The sequence below is a fragment of the Lycorma delicatula genome, chromosome 8 (assembly GCF_047948215.1).
Source record: "Lycorma delicatula isolate Av1 chromosome 8, ASM4794821v1, whole genome shotgun sequence".
Classification (NCBI taxonomy): Eukaryota; Metazoa; Arthropoda; class Insecta; order Hemiptera; family Fulgoridae; genus Lycorma; species Lycorma delicatula.
In genome coordinates, this window is record NC_134462.1 from 27,104,351 (window position 1) to 27,131,693 (window position 27,343).

At 28.1% G+C, this 27,343-nt stretch overlaps 1 protein-coding gene across 5 annotated transcripts in view; it reads left to right on the forward strand.

Moving 5' to 3' along the window:
- Nucleotides 1–27,062, forward strand: part of LOC142328857 (major facilitator superfamily domain-containing protein 6-like) — a 92,022-nt gene extending 64,960 nt beyond the window's left edge. For 2 of the 5 annotated variants that reach the window (XM_075372968.1, XM_075372967.1), the window contains 8 exons: nucleotides 407–625; nucleotides 3,976–4,258; nucleotides 5,878–6,065; nucleotides 8,564–8,700; nucleotides 11,344–11,456; nucleotides 13,058–13,300; nucleotides 15,860–16,033; nucleotides 26,684–27,061. In XM_075372968.1, coding sequence (XP_075229083.1) covers nucleotides 407–625; nucleotides 3,976–4,258; nucleotides 5,878–6,065; nucleotides 8,564–8,700; nucleotides 11,344–11,456; nucleotides 13,058–13,300; nucleotides 15,860–16,033; nucleotides 26,684–26,769 — 1,443 coding nt within the window. In that variant the 3' untranslated portion in view covers nucleotides 26,770–27,061. Of the gene's footprint in view, nucleotides 1–406; nucleotides 626–3,975; nucleotides 4,259–5,877; nucleotides 6,066–8,563; nucleotides 8,701–11,343; nucleotides 11,457–13,057; nucleotides 13,301–15,859; nucleotides 16,034–21,478; nucleotides 21,595–26,683 lie in introns of all 5 variants that reach the window. The other 3 variants (XM_075372973.1, XM_075372970.1, XM_075372969.1) reach the window with 3 other exon arrangements.
- The last annotated feature ends 281 nt before the right edge of the window (nucleotides 27,063–27,343 follow it).

Genomic DNA, 27,343 nt, shown 5'->3' on the forward strand with positions numbered 1-27,343 from the left:
ATTGGAAAAGTATGCAGTTTTATAGGTAACTTAAATATATTTATAATAGTATTTTTTTATAATAGTATATTTTTTCTTCTCTCACTCTCTCTCTCTCTCTATTACTTTTTATTCATTTTTTTCAAGACCTTCTGGATGAAAAGCAGAAATATTACTGCTTTACTACCGAGGTTAAAGTTAAATAAAAATTACACTTAAGCAAATTTACATTCAACAGGAAGTTTTTACCGATATGAAACATTTTCAAATGAAATAAATTTTACTTATACACATCTTAAGTGGAAATTTTCCTGCCCTGATTTAAGCAAATTATTTTTATTTTGCAACAGTTTCTAACTTATTGTATACAATATGAATTAAGGATTAATAAAATGCAAGAACACTAACTTGATTTATTTAATTTTAGCTGATATGTACTCTAGATGAAGAATTTCGGAACGAGATTCATAACACATGGAATATTACAGATTACAGTCAAATAAAGAATGATCCAGTAGCACAGAAAGGAGCTGTATCACTAACTGAAATAGGAACTACGAGTACTTCTCCAGCCCCAACAAAAAGGAATGAAACATTATCAAAAATTACATTCAATGCTCATCTTTCAACGGACAATATAAGAGAGGTAAATTTTACTTTAATTTATGCATCAGTAATTATTTTATCAAAGTAAATCCATACTTCTCATTCAAATTTGAGTGAGAAAAACATTTCTTAAAGGAAATCAATTAATGTACTAACTAACATTCACTTCTAAGTTCACTACTCAAAACCGTCTCATAACTTGAATTAGGATCTTAGTACATATAATAACTGATTTTTCATGTATATCGAAAATTAACCTACAAAAAAATTATATATATATTTTTTTTTTATTTTTTATCAACACACATACATGTGCATGCACAAAGATAAAGCAGGAAACTATGAAAATGAAAAAAAAAATGCTTAGTCCTGATTACTTACAATGTATTTAACCATTTACAAAGCAAAAACCCTTTTTGTTTCTTTAAAGAATGTTTACCACCTGTGCTAGGTAGAAGCAAAAAAATTTATTTTACCATAATATTTTCCTAAAATATCAGTGGTTCAATCACTAGAATGAAGAAAATTAATGTTGTTGTATTGATGGGAGATAATTCTAATTTTATTAGTAAAGTGTGTTTGCAACCAATAATTACAAAAACAAACCACCATAAACACACAAAATGAATAGCAAGCTCAATGTAAACTTACCAGTTTACATAATAAGCATCTTTTAGACTATTAATTCAATTATTTAAAACTATCTCAGGAAAGTAAATAATTGATCATATCTATAAGTTTTAATTTATGACAAACTTAATGAATTACCTAATATAGTATTTAAATAACTGATGATGAATCAATCAATTCAAAAAACAATTTTTATGTAAATGACAAGTTTACATTGAGCTTACTACTAATTTGGTGTTTATGATGTGCGTGTATATATAATACACATGTAAATGATTGTAACCCTTATTATTGCATAAAAGTAATAAAGTATTAGTTAAACAAATATATGAAGTTACTAAATGTATAAAGTCAGCACAAAAGAAATAATTTAAAGGGCAATAATTGAAATTTTTATTTAATAATGTACTATTCATACAAATTCAGTTTTAATATACAATAAATATCTTTTATAGTGACCTCTAAGGAAACGACGATTTCAGGTTATTGTACCCGATAGTCAAAATAACTGATCTTTAGGTAGGTTAGTGGTACTACTTTAATATGGCATTTGCACGAGTAGATGACATATAAAATAATAATCATTAAAATAATAATATTAGTAAAATAATAATCTATTTCCGAAATACAGAAAAAAATGCAATAATAAATACAAATACGGTAGAGTAAAAGAAGATAGAGAAAATTTTTTAAAATTCCCTTTTCTGCAAAAAGTCGGTTATTTTGCTTTGTTTCGACCATTTCGTGTTGGAATAATTATTGAAGGTCCTTTTCTAAATCAAAACAAATGATTTCTCTGTAGAAATCAGAGAAATTTGATTTCTTCAAATCAAATCTTTGTTTCTTCAGTAGCAATTTCTGTTAAACTGAGAAACCGGCAAACAGTTTTCATTGCCACTAAAACTTCTGTAAGATTTGGCGAGTTCATGATGTCTTCATCGTTACCTTTGTTATGATTATCTACGTCTCCGTCTTATTTCTACTAGTACTGAAGCCACTACACAGTACATCATCATCTGTTACAGATTCAGCTTTTCTAAATCTTTGTCAACCTCTTGATAATCTTCAAACAATGCTTCGGCAATGATTGATTTGATGGACTATTCCATTATTGATTTGATGCACCGTTCCATTAAAGATTCTTCGCCAGCTTTGTCGTAAAAATCCTGCATGTTGAAAGCAATAGTCAGAGGAGAAACCTCATTCCATGATTTTTCTAACATAATTATAGAATCCAGAATAATTATTTGTGTTTTCTTTTTTGATCTAAATCCTGTATCATTTGTAAATTAGGTACTTTTTGTAGTGGACTTTAACAGACTTGATTTAAGGGCTGTAAGACTGCTGTTGTTTTCGGTGGTAGGAACACTAACTTTATACATGAAAGATTTGCAACGTGTGGATGAGCCGGACAATTGACAATGAGCAGCAGTATTTTTTATTTTCAGTCTTTAATTCACGGGCCCATTTTCTTAACCAAGACGTAAAAATATCACTTGTCATCCGAGCTTTCTTGTTACTTTCGTACATAACAGGAAGCGATTTAAAATTTTTAAAACATCAGGGTTTAGCACTTTTCCCCATAACCAGAAACTTTTTTTTTCAGTTCCAGTCATATTTGTAGCAATTAGTACTATTACTAATTACTATTTCTTTTGATAATTTCCCCTCCTCGAACACGTTTCGCCTTTAAACCGAAGGGTTCTATCTGGTGTCAGTTTAAAAACTAGGCAGTTTGTTTTTATTTCGAGGAATTTGTTTCAAAATTTTTCTTAATTTATTCACGGTTCTTCCATATCACCGATATTCTCGAATGAACTACGCCTAATTCTTGGGCAATGTCCTTATTAGTTTCATCATTCTCTAACCGCCAGATAATGTACGCTCACAGCAAAAGATTAATAACAACTAAATGTGGCTGCTTCAGTTTACAATAATCTGGTTCAGGAAGTAGATAAGAAAAACAAGAACTATAGTACATATGCAGGTAAAAAGAAAAAGGTGACTCATTTTAACCGTCAAAATATTTTTGAAGCTACAATGTAGATATACCACGTTACTGACGAGTCACTTCCGTCGGTCATTATAAGCGATAAAATGATGCATTGCAGTAGAAAAAAATAAGTTATAATAACGGATATGTCACTACAGCCGATGTAACTATATGCATGTATATACTGTATGTATTAACAGCATACCAAACCAACAGAGGCAAGTTTTGGTCGCTGCATTCGATATTTCATTACAAAAGATACTTAATGTAGTTTAAAAAAAATATTATTCTTTAATTTGAAATTAATTAGAAGAATTTTTTTTTAAATAGACTGGTAATTTATCAAAAATAGTAGCAAATACACAATAAGATCATTTCCTCACACGACATATTGCGTTTTGTTACATATAAACAGTTTTGTTGTTTGATTTAATAATGAAGGCTATTATTAAACATTTTTAGTAATCAGTGATCATTTTTTAAACAAAGTTATCACATTCATTAATATAAATGCATAGATAAGTTAAAATCTTCAGTTCATTATGTACTGGTCTCTATGATTCATGTTTATGGGTACCAAACAATGATCTGACAGACAAATTTTGTATTCTGAAATTTTTTTAATGAACTTAAAGATAATTATAGGAATATTAAAAGACATAAGTGAAAAAAATGTTGCATAAGTAAAGCACAGAATATTATAAAGTTGTATTAAGGTAATTTTTTTTTAATTTCTATTTTTAATTTTTTTTTTGCATTTTTTACAGATAAGAAGGATTGATAAAAAATGTTTATTATTGCAAGTATCAGAAGTCATTGGAGCAAAACCAGATGAACATACATCCAATCCTAAGTGTAACGCTCAACATAATTCAACATGTCAGTTAGAGTGCGATAGCATTTTCTTAGCAAAATATCATGGTAAAGCCCATCAACAAAACAACGCGACAAATTATAGATTCTGGATGTTTTTATTATTAATGATTGCTGGTTGGATTGGATTAGCTTCTGTTACAAATCTTGGAGATACAATTTGTTTTGGCTTAATAGGTATGTTAATAATTAATGTTGGGGTTTGAATGAATTTCTTGTTTCTAAAAATTTCTGTTTTTTTTAATTTTTGTAGTTAATTAAAGGTAATAAATCTAGCTCTAAAAGAGATTCAATCAGATTAAGCAAGAAAGGATTTGCGGTATTCTGTGACTGTTTTTGCCATTCTGGGAATAGTTAATGCCTAGAGTAAAGGACATACGATTTTCTATTTCCTCTGTAAATGTAAATTCATAACTGTAATTTTTTTCTTTTAAATGTAAATAGAACTGGACTGGTTATTTACTTGAAGTTGACCATATATCGGATACACGGAAATGAAATGATATAATAGATACTCTAGTGAAGAAGGAGACACAAATCATTTTAAAAACGACTTGAAAATTATTCTATAATTCCATCAAATGCTAACAATAAGTTTAAAAAGTTATATACAAGACTCTTTTTAAACATGGTAAGAGGAAAATAGTGAAATGCCGGCGTTATCCTCGACAGTTTCCTCTGATCGCATTATCAGAGGATAGGAAACACTTTCTGAACATCAAAGAAGGGAAATTGATGGCAGGATTTAGAAAAATTACAGGTAATGACTGCTTTGCATAATACCTGCTTAAAATTTGTATAAGTTATCTTGAAAGAGTATAATATATAAATAGGAAGATACTAAATGCTGTTATGAAGTTGGACCACCGAAAAAGATAAATTAACATGTTATAAGATCTGATGGGCAGTTATATAGGGAAGCTAAATGATTGATGTCCATAAAATGTCTGAGTATTAAAAAAACACTTTAGAGCTTTCATGTATTCTTGAGGTAGGACTTGCCAGCCACCCAGAACCGCTATCAAATCATTTGAATGTCAACAACACTTATTACTCTTTTGTTACGCTTTTCTGCATCCGATTAGTTATTTTCTTTACGATGAGTGCTACAAAAAAAATTTTTCTTTAATAATTTCCATCACAATTGAATTTACTAACTTACTTTAATAATAATTAATTTATTGAAAAGAAGCATATAAATTATAATAAACCATTAAGAAGAATTCTCTAATATCTTGCAATATGTGTTACTACATTAAATCTACTACTTGTGTAATAAGGATAAATTTGGTAGCTATTTATTTACGTTTTTATCTGATATGATGATGCATTAAATAATTCATTAAGAATAATGTGTATTATTCCTCAGTTAAAAATCAAGGTATCAAATTGCAATCTAAGTCAGAAGTATAGAAGCTTCATAAAGACCCTAATACTGATGTTATTACTCGAATGAGAAGAAATTAAGGAAGAAAAACAACAACAATGACTCCTGCAATTTAAGTAAACTATTAAACTGATCCTTACAATCTTATAGCCAGTATCAACTGGAATATCTCTAGGAGTGTCATCCTGAAAATTGAAGGATGTCTAGTAGGGTAAATGTCAACAAAAATCATTCTTTCTAAACAGATTCCTGTGTATCAATTACATTAAACAATTATTGGTGCTGTTTCAGTACATATTATAGCTAATAACCATAGAAATCAATACCACATAAAATTTATTAAAAACTATTCCTTTACTTTTTCAGTGATCTCTCCATTTCAAAAATTAAATTGTTCATTTTCTTTCAGGTGATTCAACAACTGCTTATGGAAACCAAAGGTTATGGGGTTCAATAGGTTGGGGTTTTACATCAATATTTTCAGGTTTACTGATGGATAGATTCAGTGATGAAAAAGCTGATAAGAATTATGTTCCTGTTTTTTACATGGTTGCTATATTTCTAACAATAGATATTTTATCGACATCAAGAGTCAAGGTATTATTTTTAAAAAAAATTTTTTATATCTTTACATTTTATTCCAAAAATGTACTGCGCATAGCATCAGTAGTTTTGTAGTTATTACTTGGGATAAAAATGATTGATTTGTCTCATTGCATTTTTAACCCTAGATTCATAAGCATTTGCCTCTCAGACAACACAAGTTTCCAGGAATTCATTGTTTGTTATGAATTACCTCACCGGGCCATCCCTTCACCGCCTCTAATCCTCTATTCAATTGTCCCTTCAGTATTGTCAAGAGTTTGGTCAGGCTTCACATGTGGTATTGGACTTTAACCACTTGTTGTTAGTTCTATTGCCTGAGTTGAAAGCTTATGAATAATGCTAGTGTCCAATTATTTTACATTGTCTAGCAGAAGAAGGTTTACGAACAACGGTTTGGTTATATTGCGTACCTATCAGACAAAAGCTTATGAATTGTGTTTGTGCTTAAATTTATTTTATTATAATTGATAAACTTGATCATATATTAATTTTCCAAAAAATAGGGTTTATATTTTATAATATAAATATTTTTATTGATTGAACATATTTTATTTTCTAAAAAATGGCGGATTTGTGCAAGATTAGAGGTTATGATGTATCTTTACCTTCTACTAGTCAAGAGAACATTAATACTAGGTCTATAATAATAACTGATATGCAAATTCCAATCAAGAGGATTTTAGCTTTCAGCACTAGGTCAATGAAAGTAACCTTCAATTAGAAACAATTATGACAGTTGATGTAGGTGATAGTAGTAGTGATGAGGATTATATTCCTTCTGATAAAGAGAGTTCAATTTCATCTGACAAAAATTCTGATGTGGAACTTGACCCTGATGAAATAACAGGCTTAATTAGATTTTCAGCAAATACCACATGCGAGACTAGAAAAGCAACTACTGTGAACTTGTTTTCTTTGGCACAGCATAGAAATACTGTTCTTCCTAAACAAAGAACTCCGAGAGGTAAAAATTGCTATTTATGCTCTTCAAGTACAAAAACATGATTTTCTAGAATAAGCAAAATTTATTAATAAATATTTTTCAGCAGTTACATACTCGTATAAAAAAATGCTCGTATGAAAATTAGCTAATCCTCTTCCCTCAAAATGATTTCTTTTCAATATGAACCCTCCAAGATTTTAAATGGAAAGGGTAAGTTTGTGACAAAAATGACCAACAGTAAACCCCCAAGTAATGTTCTCATACCCAAAAAAAAACAGATTGTTTTGAGATAGAAATACATGCAATTTTTTTTTTTTTTAATATATCACTGCAGAATAGTAATTTAAGAATTATTGTAGGCTGTTTCTAAAATTAACTGTAAAAAATATTAAATGGCCACAATTTTTGTTAGAGCTGTCATAGCCAAATCTTCCAAATTGATTGGCTCTCATAGCCAATCAAAAACATTTTTTCTTGTCACAACCCTACCCTTATTAATTAAAAATTTAAGTATCACTCTAAGGAAGTTATATAAGCAAGGTGTCATATCAAAAAATAAATTTGTTGAAGTCATTTGCCAAATTACATTCCTCTATTTAACTGTTAAAAAGTTATTTACGCATCCCACACTTCCATTAATACCTTATATATATATATATATATAAGGTATCTATTGTTTAAATAATTCAAATTTAAATAAGTCAAATTTTATATATATATATACACACATATATGTATATATGTGGCTTTACAGAAATATTCCAGAGTAACTATTTTTTTATATCTACTGAACAATAAAATGTCAGACTAATTTCCTTAGTTTTACACCATTCAATAAGTAGATCTGTTCTTTTTTTATGTTAAGATCTGCAACAATAATTGTTGTAAGGTGACCTGAAACGTCATATGCATCACCCACAAAAATGTCACAAACATTGTTAATAATAACACATATTCCATGTCTTGTATACTGAGAAGAGTGAATAATGTGGTTTCACACCGCCTTCTTATCAGAGCCAAATATGTTGCTAATATCAGCTCAAGAAATCCTACTGAAATGGAGGATATTGAGTATCCTACATTCTCTACAAGCAATATTTTCTCTTCATTTAAAAATAAAAATGCCATAAAAATGAGACAAATTATAAAATAAGAGATTAAAGTATTCCCATTCTGTATAAAAAAAAGCATTATGTACATTTTCACCACTCAGATCACTCAGTAACTTGGTCTTTATAACACCAAAATCAATGAATATAATGTTATATATGAAGATATTTAATATTTTCTTTAGTATTTGTTACATCATACATTGGGATATTTGAAATCATAAATTTTTCAGATCAGGATTTAAAATTTCCAGTTACAGATTTTTTTTGGAAAGGAGGAAAGAATATTCATTGATTAGCGTATGTGTGCACACAAGTGAGAATTAAATGTACAATTGCAGAATAATGAATGATCTGTGTATTTAATAATCTATTTAGTAAAACTCTAATTCTTTAAATCTATAATATATAATACTGATAACTGTAATTTCTTCCAGGAAACTAAACGAGTGCACTCACCCAGCTTTTTGAGAGATATTGGAAAGTTATTTTTGGATATGAGAGTGATGATTTTTATATTTTGGTGCATATTAGCAGGAACATTTAATGGATTAATTGGAAATTTCCTTTTTTGGTATAATTTTTTTTTTTTATTTACTTACAAATTTTAACTGAAATACTGTTACCCAATGCATAAAGACAGTTATAAATAACTTGATGTTCAAAACAACATTAACACTTACTGGCTATCAACTCATCCCTACTCAATTACATCACTATAATGTTACATTCAGTCCTAAAAAAATATTTAATAGATTACATATAACACAGTTGATAAAGAATATGGACATATAAACATAATTAAAATGAACATCAAATAAAATTAGCTGATCTGAAAAAAATGTTAAAAATGATTTCTGTTATGACAAAAATCTAAAATTTATGCTAAAAGCTCATTAGTTTCAAATTGTAATCTTCTTTTTTTAACCACTTCTTTTGATACAATGAAAACAATTAGAAACTAATTATGAAATTTGTTTGTTATTTAAGATTTTAGGAAACTTTGTTAACATATGTTAATGACTACAAGTGTCACATTGGGCCAGTTTTATTTACATGTCTGTAAACATTAAAGTTTCCTTAAAGGAATGCAGTACTGATTTGGACAATTCTCTTAGTAAAGTTTTTACTACACTTTTTAAAAGTACTGACATGTGTAAAATTTGCAAGAAGATTTTATATACATCAAATCAAAATTAAGATCTCAAGATACCTAAACAAAATGGAATATACAGACACACAAAATTTAATAGAAAAAAACTTAGATCAAATACTAGTAAATTATTTGATTACCTACTTAAGAGATTTCATAACCTTTTCAAGGTGATTGCCTTTAACAACAGCATTACTATAAACTGCAAGAGGGTAAGTATGATGGTCCAAAAATCGCAGTACAGCCTACTATTTAGAAGTTTAAAGAAAATGAAACATTTGGATACACTAATGTAGATTAGGTATCAGGACCCACCTTTGAGGCATAACACAACAATAGCCGCTATTTTGAATTGCCATCCATTTATTTAAATGGTCAGGGGGGTGTCATATGACATATCAAAACAGATTGAAATTTTACCAGGAATTCATTTCTGCAATCAGTTTTCTCATAACTGTTACAGTGTAGGAGTTACTGCCACCCAAAATTGACACCGGAGGGCTACATGATGTGTTCAATGTATGTTTTTTTTTTTTTTGTCTTCAGTCATTTGACTGGTTTGATGCAGCTCTCCAAGATTCCCTATCTAGTGCTAGTCGTTTCATTTCAGTATACCCTCTACATCCTACATCCCCAACAATTTGTTTTACATACTCCAAACATGGCCTGCCTACACAATTTTTCCCTTCTACCTGTCCTTCCAATATTAAAGCGACTATTCCAGGATGCCTTAGTATGTGGCCTGTAAGTCTGTCTCTTCTTTTAACTATATTTTTCCAAATGCTACTTTCTTCATCTATTTGCCGCAATACCTCTTCATTTGTCACTTTATCCACCCATCTGATTTTTAACATTCTCCTATAGCACCACATTTCAAAAGCTTCTAATCTTTTCTTCTCAGATACTCCGATTGTCCAAGTTTCACTTCCATATAAAGCGACACTCCAAACATACACTTTCAAAAATCTTTTCCTGACATTTAAATTCATTTTTGATGTAAACAAATTATATTTCTTACTGAAGGCTCGTTTAGCTTGTGCTATTCGGCATTTTATATCGCTCCTGCTTCGTCCATCTTTAGTAATTTTACTTCCCAAATAACCAATGTATGTTAGCACACTAACCAATGTATGTTAGCACACTATATTATTCATTTACTGAAAGCTGAATTTAAAACCTCTTTGTATTTCCTTGTGAGGTCATTGTTAACTTCAGAGCAGTAGCACCTCTCTTTCATCTGGAAGTTCTGGTTAGGCATAGAACTTTACATTAAACAAAATTCATTATCATCCATCAGTTACTATTATTGTAGTAACAGACATCAGCCTTTATCGCTGCATAAGTAAATAAACTGTTATTACTCGCAAGAAATTCTTTGTTGATTCTCACAGTTATTTAAAAAATTAAAAATGCGTCCAATTTGATACAATTTTTTTTTTAATTTCATACATTAATTTACTTTATAATTAGGAATGGAACATATTTTCTAACAGTACTTGTTTATTTTACTGTTTAATTTTATTCAATGTTAGTACTTAGCGGATTATTACATTGCAAAATTTTGCTGGTTAAAAGTTAGTACTATTTTGCTGTTTTGTTAAATGGTAGTATTTAATATAATGTATGCTAGCAGAATTTTTATTTTGGTAATGTTGGATGCAATTATTTGTCGAAAATAACTGCACTTTTATGAAAATTTGTTATTGATTGTAAAATGTAAATGGAATAGGAACAAAATACTCAAGCTCACTTATAAGAATCTCACTCCAGCTTGGTCATTATTATCTGAAATATATATTTAATCATTTCTATGATTAAATAATTACAGTATAACATTTATAAAAATTATTTAATATTGAATTAAAGCTATCTATCACAGTAATAAAGAAATATCTAAAAATTTAATTTATAATAAATTTTAAAAAATCATAAAGTGAAATCATACTATACTACTCATTAATTGAAAGTTGAATTTAAAACCTCTGTGCATTTCCTTGTGAGGTCATTGTTAACTTTTTATTTTATTTTATTTATTTTATTATTTTCTTTTTTTGTTTTAAACAGGCATCTTGAAGATTTGGCAGATTGCAAGGAAGAAGAATGGATAAAAACTCTAGAAGGACTGTACATCTTTATCCAGGGCTTTGGTGGAGAAATACCATTTTTCTTTATTAATGGTAAGGATAAGACAACTATAAATTATAAGCTTTAATATTTGTATTTGTAAGGTTTATGTTTATTTATAAAACTTCTAAAATTTATGTCACAACATCAATTAATTTATGATAAAAGACGATTAAAATGAAAATGTTAAAATCTGGTGTAAAACAAAACCTCTGGAAGCAAATCCAGATCTTACATGTCATAAGAATTTGTGTTCTTTTGATGCAAACTAACAACCATTTTAAAAATAACCAAAGAATTTTGTTAATGACAATTGTCTTTCACTTGAGACAATTTATCTTATATTTGGGTAGTGAGCTGGTAGGGAATAAGAAGTTCGGTGGAGAACTAGGAAGTACAGTAAAGAATCAAAAATATATTTTTGTACAAACAGGAAAAGGATTACTATAATATGGACCAAGGTCCATATGGATCTTGGATTTTTGAAAGCGCAAAGGAAATGTAAAGTCATATGTAAAATTTACTTCACACCAATTCAGAATGTGGTGCAGAGACTTGGGTTACTAAAGGGCAGGAGGATAGTAAACTATAAGCTAGAGAAATTAAATTTCTTAGAATCATGATAGGCAAGACAAAGAGGGATTGTGTGAGGAATACAGAGATAAGGAGTCTCACAAATACAGAAACTGTGTCAGACAAGATAGAGGAAGTGCAATGTTATAGTTTGGAAATGTTAAGACAGTAAGAGAAGAAAAAATCCACTGAAATTGTTGAACCAGAAAATAGATCGGAAAAGAGCAAGAAGAAGGTCAAAAGAAGATGGCTAGATAAAAAGTAGGCTATATTAAGAAATGGTGTAGTAATAGAAATTATTGTACAGAGATTTGGTGTGTGGAAAGATGGTGGTCTGGGATCCATTGTCAGGGTGCATAAAGGTAAGAAAGAGGATGAATTGCTTTTCACAGATAGAAAACTAAAGAACAACTTAGAACCAAGTTATACTTAGAATACAAAAAAGGCTATATGGATAAAGGCATACTGTTAAACACTAATAGAATGATGAAAGAGGAACTATCCAGATATTAAGAGTGAAACTGAGGTAAACATGTCAAAAGTTTCTGAAAACTAGTCACATAATAATCAAAACTTTTTAATGAGAGCAGAAATGAAAACAAAAAGTGGGCATTAATAAAACAAAAAGGGTTTTATAAAACAAAATAAAATAATAAATAAATAAAAAATAAAATAAAATAATAAAACAAAATTCTACATTGTTAAGCCACATAAGAGGTAACTACAGGTATAGATAAAATAAAAAGAACTAGAAGATTTGCACTTAATAAAAGTAGTAAGAAGATGTGAATGAAGATAATCACTTAACAAATGGAATATAGGGCATTAAACACAAAAAGCAACAAGGATGAAATCAAACTAGCATAAAATTTCATAATAACTCCAATTTGTTCAAAATAAATGATTTGATAGATCCTTATTATAGGATTATTTTAGCAATATTCCCTGTAAAGCAAATTATATTTAAAATTGTAAAGCAAATTATATTTAATATTATTCACATAAAAATAATTTTTTGTATTTACAATATCTACCCCAAATTAGTTTTTTTTTAAGTCTTGTACAAATAATTTTTTTTCAGGTTACCTACTTAAAACTATAGGTCATATACATTGTATGAATCTTGTATTATTTGCCTTTGGGCTTAAATTCCTTTTCTACTCGATAATAACCAACCCATGGTATGTTCTACCTATTGGACTCTTAAATGGAATAACATTTAGCACCTTCTATGCTACAATGGCATCACATTCAGCAGCTGTAGCAGCACCTGGTACCGAAGCGACTGTACTAGGTCTTGTTAGTGCACTTTATGAAGGAGTTGGTACGTATATTCATTTAATAGTATTTTTCTCATTTTTTAGTTTATACCAATAAGTGGTTTAAATTTATATGATTATGTGTAAATAATATTTGAATGAAATTATATTTTTTAAATTAATTCAAAGAAATTTATTACATTCACCAAGATTCTATATGACTAAAATATTATAAAACATAAGATAAATTGTCAAAATAAACATCATAAACAAATATCAGAAGAAGAATTGATTTAAAACTAGAAAGTTTTAAAGAAACATAAAAAGATGATAATGAAGTTTTGTCGGTTCCTGAAATGAAAAGAGATTACTTCAAGAACAGTACTGAATATAGTAAATTAATGTAAGTGGAACTAAATAAAAAATGTCATAGTTGCTGTATAAATGGATCATTAGTAATCACTAGATAAAGACAAATCAGTCATTTAATTTCTAATATAAAAGGTTTAGGAATTATTTATTACAGAATTACTGACAAAAGGTTAAAGCTGAAGAAAATGCAAGAGAGATAAGGTTTTGTGTAGAGAAAGGGAACAGAAGATCCAACATTTATTTTAAGGCAATTAATGGAAAGGTAGAGAAAAATTGAAGAACTAGCTTTTTCAGACTCGAAGAAAGCATATGACAGTACCAGTAAGAGATGTAGCAGAATATAAGAAAAAGAATATCAATTAAATATGTTACTTCCACGAGAGAAGTGTATGAAGGGGCAGTGACTTGAGTCAGCAGTAATGTAAATGTGGTGGATGTTTTTACCATGAAAATCAAACATCAAGGTTGAACGTTCAACACATATCAACAAAATTTGGTAATGGATACATTAATAATTGATAATATCAAGTAATGTGTTAAACATCAACTAACAAAACAGAGAGGAAAACACAGGAGGAATGAGAATAATCTTTATTTAATAAATTATTTTCTTTTATAAATTTGTTTCTACACGTAGTGTAGAACCAAATAATACAACAAATTTTCTACTTTGAACAAGAATACACTCATCAATCATACTTTAAGCTTCTTGGATCAAAGACCAGTATAAAATCATAAGTATAAATTCCTGTTACAGGTTATATTTAATGGGGGAAGCTTATACAGACTTCTGATCAAAGATATTACAAAAAATATATCAGGCATTAAGTAAATTTTCCTGACTAAATTTGCTGATCCAGAACCAAGATATGCCTTTTGAGTGAAATATGAAAATATTAGGAAAAAGTGAAAAAATCTGAGGTAGTACACCTACTAATCCATGTTTGCTACTACAAAACAAATTGCAATTAGAAATGATCAGGAGAATACAAACTAGCATAAAATTTCATTATCACTATTTTGTTAAAAATAAATTATTTGACATTATAGGACTCTTTAACAATATTCCCTGTAAAACAAATTATATTTAAAATTATTCACATTAATTTTTTTTTTTTTTTTCTAGAAAAATAATACTTTTCTATTGTTATTCCTAATGGCCACATATTTATTAACATGGAGCTTAGTTGCTCCATTTAAGTCATATACTGCAATGATTGATATTAGTCAGTATAGTATTTATTTCTATATCTCTCATTAACACTAAACAGAAATTATGATAGTCTGAGATTCTCAACTAGGTTTTGTGTCATTTTTTCATCTGATCTTTTTCATGTTTTTCTTTTTTAAATTTCTTAAGGAAGTAAAAATGATTAGTTCTTTCAATGTTTTGAATCCATCCTTCTTAGGTAAAATAATATTCCAAACAAAATATTACAGAAACTTGGTACTTTATTACTTCCCTGAAAGCAATAAAAGAGCTACTATACCTTACTCATGAGAAGTTGTAATGTACATTAGAAGGGATCACAAATCATGGTAGGTAGATGAAGTAATATGTTGTTCATCACATGCAAAATGATGATCCTGTTTTGGAATAAATATGTGATTATAATAAAAAATGAATCACTGTTTGTACCAGTTACTGAAGGAAACATGATTTGAAATCTTTGTTTCCTCAAAAAGTACAATACAAAGACTAAATAGAAAAACATGTTGGGCTTTGAATTCCTAACAGAGATGTGTAAAAACCTAGTAAAGCTAAAGTGGAGCAGGTTGTGTTACTCCTTAACTGTACTATAATCAACTGATCCATCAGTTTCAGTTATGTGATTATTTATATAAACATATATTGAATCTGAAAAATAAAAATTGTATTCACTATTTTTCTTTTAATGAATCAAAAATCTTCTGAATTGTGGTGCAGTTCTTTTAAAGTGTACTACAGTGAAAAAGCCAAATAATTATAAATAAATTTTCACATGCTTATTAAATAAATAAAAAAAGGGACTGACTTTATTGATAACATACTTTTTCAGTAAATTGGTTTTCTGAAAATTGCTCGTAATACAGTTATGAATAAATTAAAATTATGAATTTTCTGTAAATTGTTTTTGTTTTTAGTAATTCTGTGATAAAATTCACCCTTTTAAAAAACCTTCACTTTACAAAATAAATCTTACCAGTATTTATTAACATTACAGTAAGTTAAATGTTTGTGAAACAATAAATGTTTATTATTATTTTTACAGGTGTATCTCTTGGAAGCTTTCTAGGTGGTTTATTACTATACTATATGGAAGGTAAAAGAGTATTTCAAATATATGGTATTGTAGCAATAGGAATGTGTGCCTTACACATGACTGTTCAACATTTTCTTAATCGTAATGATAATTTGGATGTATCAGCAACTGAGAATATGAAAGGTAACTTCTCATGATTATGGATATATTTTTGTAGATACAATAATATTTAAATATACATAGTTTTATATATACTGAAATATTTACTATTTGTTTTTCTGTTATTATTTATTTAGTTATGCAGTACTATTTAATGAAATAAAAGTTAAGTAGGTTTTTAAAAACTATAAAAGTTGGCAGAGCCTTTTAAGATAGCTGAGTAAGCAAATATAACATTTTTTGATACATCTACTCCGAAGCATTAACAAATACAAATAATTCCAGTAAAATTCAGTTACAGGATAATTTTTATTAATTCCATGGCTATAAACCTAAATCTCTATTAATTGAACAAATCCTTAGATCTGAGGTTGTGGAATAATTGAATAGGAACGAACACTAAAGAAAAAATACTGATTTACTGAAACAATAGAAAGTAATTAACAAGGATTAAAATTATTTACCAGTTTTTTTCCAGATAATATAAAACAGTAAATTAAAATAAATTGCTGGATTCATGAATCTTTTTTATCCTTATAATATTATTTTGTATTCTCTTAATATAAATGTTCCATAAATTAATGACCAACATTCTTTTTTATACCGTGCTGTAAATTGTTTTCTGTAAAACTTTCTTAACAAATATATTTATTTAAAATATTAAATTATTGTTATTATTTTATTTTTTTATTTAAAATTACATGAAAAAATAATTTCTACTATATTTTTCTATGTTTAAAATGCCTGTTTAGAACATTTTTATAATAATTTGTAACCGAAAAATAAGTAATCAACACATAAAATTACAAGTATCAAAATTGAGACAACAATTTACTTTATTTGTACTGCTTCCCTTGTTTTTCCCAAAACCCTGGTGCCAAGTTTGAAGGACAGTTTTATATGAATGTTTTGAATATCATTAAAAAGGTTTTACCAACTGAACTAATTTCAGCAGAGGAATCTTACTAATTTTTTAAATCAAACCTTTATATCAGTTTTCATTTTGATATTCATACTCTTATATAATTGTTTTGTTACTCATTAATGGATTGGACCAAATCACTAATCGTAATGAGACATCACTAATTATGATGTCTCATTAAGAACTGGTTACTGAGAAAATCTTTCCCTAAACACAAAAAAAGCTTCAAAACACAGATCATGTTTAATAATGTTTTGTAATATAATAAATAATAACAAACAACAATTATTATTGAAAATGATGCAATAATAATGATGTCTCAATAATGACGATAGATTTTTTTCAGTGACTAACTGTTTTATTCTCAAAAACAAACTGAACTCTTTCATTGAAAAAAATTAATTATTAAAAAAAATATATTTTATGACAATAATTGAATATTTCTTGAATTAAAATAGTATTAAAAGATATAAAATAAAACAAACTTTATCCGATATACTTGACAAAATATTTGTAAAAATTATGATTATGAGAGATAATAAATAGAATATTTTTCCACCTTATTGTTACAAATGATTGTCACAAAAAAAACTACCTTAATGGATGTCATTTTATGAAAAGGATGTACTTTTTCTGTGCAATAGTTTTTAGCAACACTACCACCAATTTTACCTCTATGTAAGAAGCTGTTCACACAGTTATTGCCAAAATATCCTTTACAATTTTTTCGGATGTAATGTGAAACCGTTATTTATAATTTATAATAATTTTCAAATATAATAAATACTTTAAATGAATTGATATTTCATTTTTTTATTCTACAAATATTTTGTGCTGTCATTAAGAGTAAAAGAAGTTTTATAATTATTTATCGTCAATTAAGAACAAGATTAAATAGAGTTTAGCAAAATATAAAAATAAAAAAGTACTTGAAGAAGAATTATATTAACAAGTATTACAAGAGCCTGTTAATCCTACAAAACATAGTAAATCATAAAATCAAAATCCTCTTGAAAGAAGATCCCTCTCAAGAGGTGTCATTCAGTTATATTACTGCAATAAAATTTGATTTCGTAATTTGTAAAAACTAGAATGAAGAAATTTGATTTATTCCATATACTTCAACTTTCATTATTTTAAAAATCAACCAATTTCAAAATGATAATCAATTCTTAATTATAAGTTCAAGATTTGTATTCTTTTCATATTTATTATAGTATCCATCATGAAAGAAACAGCATGTTTTAAAAATTTGTACCTTATCAACTACTTGATGGAAAACATTTCATTTTTTACTGTATAAGCCTTTACTGCATTTTTTACCGTTTAATTTTTTACTGTATTTACTTGTAGTTTGTCATTACTAAAGGGTTAATTTATTTGAAGAAAACTACTTGAAATTACATCAAAATAAATACTCCATTTTTTATCCATTTTCTGAGTATTATATTTTTAACATCCTACAACTTCATTAAGAAATTATAATAAAAGTTAGCGTTTGAGTGTATTTAAGATCAGAGTAGTTTTAAATTGTTCTGTTGTTTCAATAAAATTTTCTGACAGCAGGTTTCAATGTGGCAGCCATTTAGAAGACATTTAAGTGATCAGTAAATAAAACTGTTATGCTGTGAAGTATGTGGTTTAACAATACAACTACGATATATTTATAATTTCAATCAACAATGAAGAAAAAATTTAAAGGAAAGAAAAAATTCCATTAAAAACTGCTAGAATCTTTAACATTCACTTACTCTCTGTTGGGAAAAAGTAAAATCATTTCATGTAAATATGAAATACAGTGCAGGCATTTTACTTGTTTATACAACCATTTTATTAAAGGACACTATAAAATTGTAATCTTCGTAACAAAATCAAAGATTCCCAGCAGTTTTAAATGAAATTCTTCTGTTCTTCATAACTACTTTTCTACCTCATGTATAATAATTTAAATTATCAACATTTTAAAGGAATATAGTTAATATCTGAATGAAAGAAATATTCTACTTTGTTGACAACTGAAATAGCTATTTTTTTCTAAACTGCCTACATAATGAAATTTATCAATGGAAAAATTTCAAATAATTCTTAAACATAAAACTCAGATCTTAAATATATCTAAACACTATTTTTTTAATTTTTTTTAAATATATTAATGGAGTTATAGAACATTAACATTATATCAACAGAAGTACAGTTGCAAAGTGTACATACTTTTATGAATGCACTTGCTTTATAATTTTTTGGATAATTTGCCCTAATTTCATTGTATTTTTTTCAGAAAATCTATATATATAAAAATGAATGTTTGTTTGTCCCATATGCATTCCTGTACCATTCATCCATTTGTGATGAAACTTTGGTGAGTTGTGTGCATGCCTGCGAAGGTTTCTGAATTAGTTTGGACCTATTAGATGGCACTGGAGTTGAGATATTCCGAAAAATTGTATTTATGGTCCAGTTTGGCTCATATTCATAATATGCGTTACTTACATAGACAGAAATACCTCTGCAAAAAATCGACCCGCTAGATAGCACTGGGGTTGAGATATTTGGAAACATTGCAATTTACGATTTACACGCGAGTTTTTAAAAAATGGTCCGCATTGTACGGAGAAGATTTAACACTATTGAAATCCTTGATCTGACCAGTAGAAAGAAAGTTAGGGATATTTTGAAATGACTGCTATGTTTACAAAATAGTTTGAATTAAATCCGATAGTAGTGCTGTTTTGACAATTTCATCTATTTACACCCTGACTTGTTCAGTTTTTTAATGTTTTATCAAACTTTCAATTGTGGTCATTTATACACAAATCTAGCAACAGTGAAGCATTGCTGGGTCTGCTAGTGGTTTATAAAAAGTAATTATTCAAATACTTTTCTTTTGTAATGTATACTGTAGTCAATTCTTATTCCTGCGAGTAAAATATGTGCAAAATGTCAAACACAAACAAAATGTACAAATTTAAAACACTCCTTATCTAACTTATCTTATGTTATATTGCCATGTTTTCTTCATCTGTTCATAAAAATGCATTTATACAAGTAACTTGATCATGTTACAGCTGAGTGAAATTTTAGTATTTTTTTTTAAAGTTTTATATTTAAATGAAAGATGATATTTGCCTACAGATGTATAATCATTAATTACTTTCAAATTACTTCAAGTAAGTTAAAAAAGAACAACATTTTAGATAAATAGAAGTCTTCACTTGCATTGTCATCTAGATTCATTTGCAAATATATTCAAATGTAAATTTACACAATTTATAGGAGTATATTTATAGGAATAGATTTATAGGAATATATTTATAAGAGTATCACATACTATCTTGTAGTAATTTTCAGTTTCAAACTTTTATAAATGTTATTAATCTTAACATAATAGTTGTAGAAATAGATTAATTTAATCTAAAAATTTCTTTTTTGCTATAAAAATTATTATTTTTTTAAATAATCTATTCCTTACTTAATATTAAAAAAAAATTGTTTTTTATTGAACTCATTGTAACAGAGAGTTATTGATGAGAAAGTATAACCAAAAAATAATTGATCTCCTCTACATTTTATCTACAGTTTGCAGAAAAAATGGCTTGGAAGGTACAGTAAAGAAAGAAAAATTGTGGGGAAATGATTTCTGTAAAAGTTTTCATTCAAGCTATTTTTAAATAACATTCTTAGCCTTAAAATAATAAAAAAAAGAAAAAAAAATATGTATACCATAGCTGAGAGGGAGTAAAAAGTAAAAAGCTGAAAATATAATTGGTTATTTTTTACCACAGGGTGAAAAAGACCAAATTACAGGAAATGCTGTAAGATTTAATAAAGAAAGGTCTTATGAAATCTGTTTGCTAAAAAAAAAGTAGTTTTTGAGGTATTTATAAAAAAGAAATCTATTTTACCTCCTTCATCCCAAACATCTATAGACCATTCTATTCCAAAGGATTCTCCAGAATCATAATGAATGAATAAACCTAATCATATACAATAAAAAAATCAATAGCCCTTAATAATTTTTTTTTTAAATCAATGTATATTTCTACTGTACTATACTCTTTGTACATCTTCACATCCCCTCACACAACTACCCATAAATTTTATTAGCCTACAATTACTTGTTGGTCTTCACCTTTTTACTTTTGGGTCCAACATTCTTTTCTGTCCATCTGACATGTTTAAATAAATAAATCAATTTAATTAACCTCTTCATAAATGTCATGATCTCTTTGCTTTTTAACCAGTTTAAAAAATGGAGTTTCTTTATCACCAGGTATTTATTATTTATTTGTTGAATGTAATAATGACTTTTTTTCAACTTTTATACAATATATACTTGTACATTTTAATCATAACTATAAGGTTTTAAACAATTTTACATATTTTGAATTATATAATTGGCATAACATAAAATTTGTTAATATTATTATTTCAAAAAAAACACATAAAGAAAATGTGTTCATTATTTAAATTTTAAGTTGCATTCAATATAAAAACATATGCATATTTATTTTAATATAAATATATAATATTTTTCTCGACTTAATTAGCAGGAAAAGTAACAAAGACCCCCTCTGTCAATCCAATAATGTTATCAACTAATGATGTGAAGTGTTGAGCCAGAAGCAACACATTTAAAGTCAACTTAACACATATGAAGATCAAAGTGAGTGCTGAAAAAACTGAGTGAGAAGCATGAATTAATACGCATGTTGTTCTTTTCGCTTATAATTTTCTATGCAACTTAACTTGAAAAAATATATATATGAATTGATCGACCTCTAACATTATTTAATTGGAATCTCTTCTATCTTTGGTGCTAAGGATTTAAATTAGCATTTTTTAACTTTGTAATCTTAGTTCGTGTATTGCACAAACTAACAAACTAATCATAATAAGTTGGTGTTGTTACTAACATAATTAGATATAAAAATATGTCATTTTTTTAATATGTGTGTAAGTTTTCTTTCTAATTTTCTCTGTAACCTTATTTTCAGCGTCTGATCTATATTCATTTTAATTTGTTTTTACTATTAAAGATAATACAAAATCTATGTAAATTAATGACTAACCACTGCACCTACTTTGTTCATATTATTTTTTTAAACAATTTTAAAGCACGTATCTTGAATAAACATATACAGAGAGAGAGAGAGAGAGAGAGAGAGAGAGAGAGAGTGAGAGTGTGTGTGTGTGGGGGTTGTGGATGTGGGTGTGCGTGCATGCACATAAAACAATTATAATTATTATATTTATCTTATATAATTCCTGAATATAAAGAGGTTTATCACAAAAAGGCTGCAACTTATCAGATTTTGCATGTTTTAAATGTAAATGTGGTTTTTGCAAGAATCATACGAGGTGCGACAATAAAGTAATGAGACTGATTTTTCTTTGCAAGATGTGGCAACCCTGCAGCTTGCATAGGCACACCATCTTTGACCTTGGTCTATAAGATACTTCTAGTCCAAGTTGCACATTGATGCAACTGCTCAGTCGTGAGTTGTGCTGTAATAAGTGAACACGTGTTTGTGTCTCTCATCACAGAAATGAAACCGCAAAATATTGCGGAACGGTATGCCATTTCTTTTTGCGTTAAATTGGGTGAAAACGCGACGACAACTTATGGTAAGCTTCAGAAGGCTTTTGGAGAGGAGGTTATGTCAAGAGTTTAAGTTTTTCGGTGGCATAAAATTTTTTGTGAAGGCAGAACGAATGTTGAAGATGAAGACCGCAGTGGACGACCATCAACCTCATGGACAGATGTAAACTTGACCAGGGTGTGTGAAATCGTACAATCTGATCAAAGATTATCCGTGAAAATGATTGCAGAAGAACTCAACATCAATCGAAAAACGGTTCGTCTAATATTAACTGAAGATCTTCGTATGAGAAAGATTTGTGCAAAAATGGTCCCCAAAAATCTCACACAACAGCGAGAAACACGGAAAAATGTGGCAGCCGATCTGTTAGAGCAAACGGAAATCAATCCAGATTTGTTGAGCCGTGTTAACACTGGTGATGAAGGTTGGTTTTTTCAATACGATCCAGAGACAAAACGCCAAAATTCGCAATGGTGCTCAAAGAGATCACCCAGACCAAAAAAAGCTCGCATGTCAAAGTCAAAAGTGAAATGCATGCTTGTGTGCTTCTTCGATTCCAAGGGAATCGTTCATAAAGAGTGGGTGCCTCCTGGACAAACAGTTAACCAATATTTCTACAAAGAAATTTTAGAAAGACTTCGTAAACGAGTTCTTCATGTCCGTGCCAACATTGCTGATAATTGGATTCTGCATCACAATAATGTGCCATCCCATATTGCTCTGTCAGTACAGCAATTTTTAACCTCAAAACAAATTTCAGTACTACCACAGCCACCTTATTCACCAGATATCGCTTCGTTCGACTTTTTTCTATTTCCAAGAGTCAAAATGGCGGTCAAGGGACACCATTTTCAAACAACACAAGATGTCCAAAAAGCTGTGACGAGGACCTTGGAAGATATTACAGAAGATGAGTTCCAGAAATGTTACCATCAATGGCAGAAGCGCTGGAATAAGTGTGTGCAATCAGAGGGGAACTACTTTGAAGGAGACAACACTAAACATGACTAAAACGGTAAGCAACATTTTTTTCACATCAGTCTCATTACTTTATTGTCGCACCTCGTATATGTCATACTTTATTAACATATGAAGGAATAAATGTAATTAGATAACACAAATTCTATTTTGTAATGTTGAGAAGTTGTATATGATGTTAATATTTTGTATTGTATGTTATGCGTTATATATTTGTAAATAATTTTGAAAAATTACCTGAGAAATGCTAAATATTATTAAATTGATATAAATAAAGAATTTGGGATGGCTTGTGTTTATAAGAAAAATCCAATACATCAAATTTTAAAGACTGCTATTGTGCAAGGTTTCCCACTCTTTGATTGCTCCAGTCCTAATTTGTGAAAAGGTAACCGAGTTGTAGGGGGGATTTGTAGCCGAGTTGTAACCAAGTTTTAGGAGGACTTATAGGGGAATTGGAACACAGAGTTCTAATTAAGTTTTGAAGGGGAGATAAACCATGTCTGCTGTTAGTTTGTTAATATAAATGCAGGAAAGTGATTATAACCATGGACAAGTTCACAGGCATAACTATTCTCCAACATAAAGTTACTTCACCAGTTGCAGTCTCCTTGTCCTAGAGACTGAATTAGACATAACACCACATAATATTTATTTTTAATGTTTCTTACTTCCATAATTAATGGTATTTGGGTGCTCTTGAAAATAGAATGCCTTGAAATGTTTTAAAATCCTCAGTATTTTGGTAGTTCCAGGAGGTCATCAATATTCTGAAACAATAATTTTTATAGTAGACACCTTATTTCCTTAATATGAATCTCCATTAATTACATAAAGGTGCACCTAAATTTAGTTTTTCAATCTTGTATCTGGGATATTCAGGAGAGAGAATAAATAATGAAAAAAGTAAAATTCCTCTAATTTATGTAGCAGCACTAATAGTGATGAATATTTTTTGGTTATTCCATTCAATTTTAAAGATAAGCCTTGGAGGTTTTTACATTCTCTGTTAGAGAAATTTGTTTTATAGTTAGGCATAAAAATAAGAATATTGAATTACAAAAGTTTTTAATTCTAAAATATAGAAAAGTAGACAATTATGAAAGTTAACTAATGAAAAAATAGAAGGGTTTTACACATTTATTTTATTATATACACTTGGACACATATATATATATGTATATATTTAATATAATATAACAAGCAAAATTTTCTAAGAAAACATAAAATACCCTAACATATAATCAATATACTGGTAAAGAATAAAAGAAATCTATGATACCATTACCGGGAGAGAAGAGGGGAAAATCATTTATAGACAACATAATACATTTGTAAATCATTTAATACCCTAATGTGACAGGGCATATGTAATATATTGTTACATATATATTGCCAATAGATATGATAGACGCAGAGTTCCAAACACTAAGCATTTAGTAGGATTTTTAACAATTAGTGTGAGTGGTACAATATTTCTTAATGCTAATATTTCATCTCAAGATGAACTCATACTTAAAGATTATGTTGAAAATATTTTAAAACAGTTCAATTAAGTCCCACAAGTTTGTAAACAATGGCTAGGGAATTTAATATTTCAAGAACTCATGAATGGCGAATATTACATTTCATAAATTGTATCCATTTCTTATACAGAAAGTGCAGCATCTTCATCCAAGAGATTATGCTGTGAATGGGTTAATGTGAATCATTGCATACTTTCATGACTACTGTTTAAGGTGAAGTTATTTTTACCTGTATTGGGATCAACAATATGTGTAATTTTCATTAGTGATCAGAATAGAACTCACATGCTGCTATGGATACAAATTTTCAGTGTCTGTTGTGATATAATAGAGTACCCATTAAGTGGCCCTTTCATGTCAGAACATTGTCTTACAGGAGAAATTTACTTTGAAATTTTACAGAATGAATTTTTTCTCACTGGAGAATGTTCCTGTCAAAATGAATAGACATGCACTTCACCATGATAGAGCTTCAACTCATGTATCATCTAAGAGAATTTAATTGATCATTTTGCTGGAAAATGGACTGGTCTTAAAGGACCTACTAATTGGTCACCAAAGTCTCACTCTGTTAAATTACTATTTATGGGGTGGATGAAAAGCGAGATTAACAAACTTACAGCTAATATGCAAGATTAACTGACTGACTGCTCAAACTTTAAATATTGTTGCTTTCATAAAGGAATTGAATTTTTTTTAAGACAAGCAACACAAGATCTTTAGAAACTAGTTTAGAATTTAATAAAGGAATTTTTGAACATTCATTTCTACCTAATGAAGTTTAGTTTAGTGTTATTTTCAATAATACCTTCAAGATAATCAGTTCAACTTTTACTATCTTGGATATTGATAATTTTGATTTTTTTTATATCATTTAGAATGAAAAAATTTCTACCACATAATAATTGTAATTAAAGTCAAATTTCTTAAACAATAATTTTTTTTAATAACTTTATTTACATACATTTTCTCAGAATAAAATTCTCTCGAATACTTATTTGTTTTGTTGAAGTGTTTTTTTTTATAAAAAATATTGCATTTTTTACAAAGTACTTTCAGACCTATGTTTGTCTGACTTTTTCTTACTTTCAGCTCTAGAATCACTTTACTATCCTTTCTTTGTAGAACAGTACATTTTAGCTTTTGGCATTATTTTGAAACCCCCTCTCTGAGAGTGCATTTTATAATTTGTAAACTAAAATAAATAAATATTTTCATTTAGATCATAACACAATTTTAGATATCATATCGTAGGTTTGATATTCCACGGATAACAAAATGTTACTTCTATAGCAATGCTTTAAGGATCAAGGGAATCTGTGGAAAATTCTTATTCAAAACAATACTAGAAAGTACTAAATTAGTTAATAAAAAACAGAAGTTGTTACACATTTATGCATTAGAATATAAGAAATAACAGTAATGAAACTGCATACAAGTGACGATGTATAAATAAACCTGGTACAGAATAAAGAAACAATTTATAATATCTTTATCTTGCATTAAAGTGCAAGATTTTCTTAAAATACATAAATCATACAATAAATAATAAAAAAAGGCCAAAAATTAAGGTAGATACAATGTCATTTTTTTACTACAAATAGATCATTGAAAAATTATTTTTAATTTTATTAATTTTTTATTTCAGATCCTGCTCATTCAGGCGCTCTCTATGCAAGTCCTAACTTCGCAGTTACTATATTAAATGATCAACAAGAATTGACACAGTGCTGAAAGAAAAACTTATTTAGATAAATAGACTGTATACTAAAAATTATAAAAATATAGAATGTTGATAATCTAAAAATAAAATTTAATATTAGTTAAATTTAATTAGATTTAATAAGTGCATTATTAATATTTCATGTTCATGATTCATTACACATTTATTCATTGTAAGATATACATTAAAAATAATAATAAAAAAAAATAAAAAAATTTTATTAAGTCAACATCATGTAAACATAATAACTTTACATCACATAAATTATATTAAGCAAAAAATTGTAATACCAAAGAAATATTATATCCTTAATACATAATAAACTTATTAAAAATAATAGATGTTTTAATAATTTTTTTATATTTTTAACTATTTTTTTAAACGATAGTTATATAGTTTCTCATACTGAGTTGAGGCAATATAAATAATGCATTGTTTCACTAAAGGAAATGATGCATTAATTTGTTAATTTACATTATCTGATCCACTTTTTCAGCCATGACATATATGAGGAATAAGGTTTTCATATTTTTAACTATTTTTTTAAACAATATTTATATAGTTTCTCATACTTAGCTGAGGAAA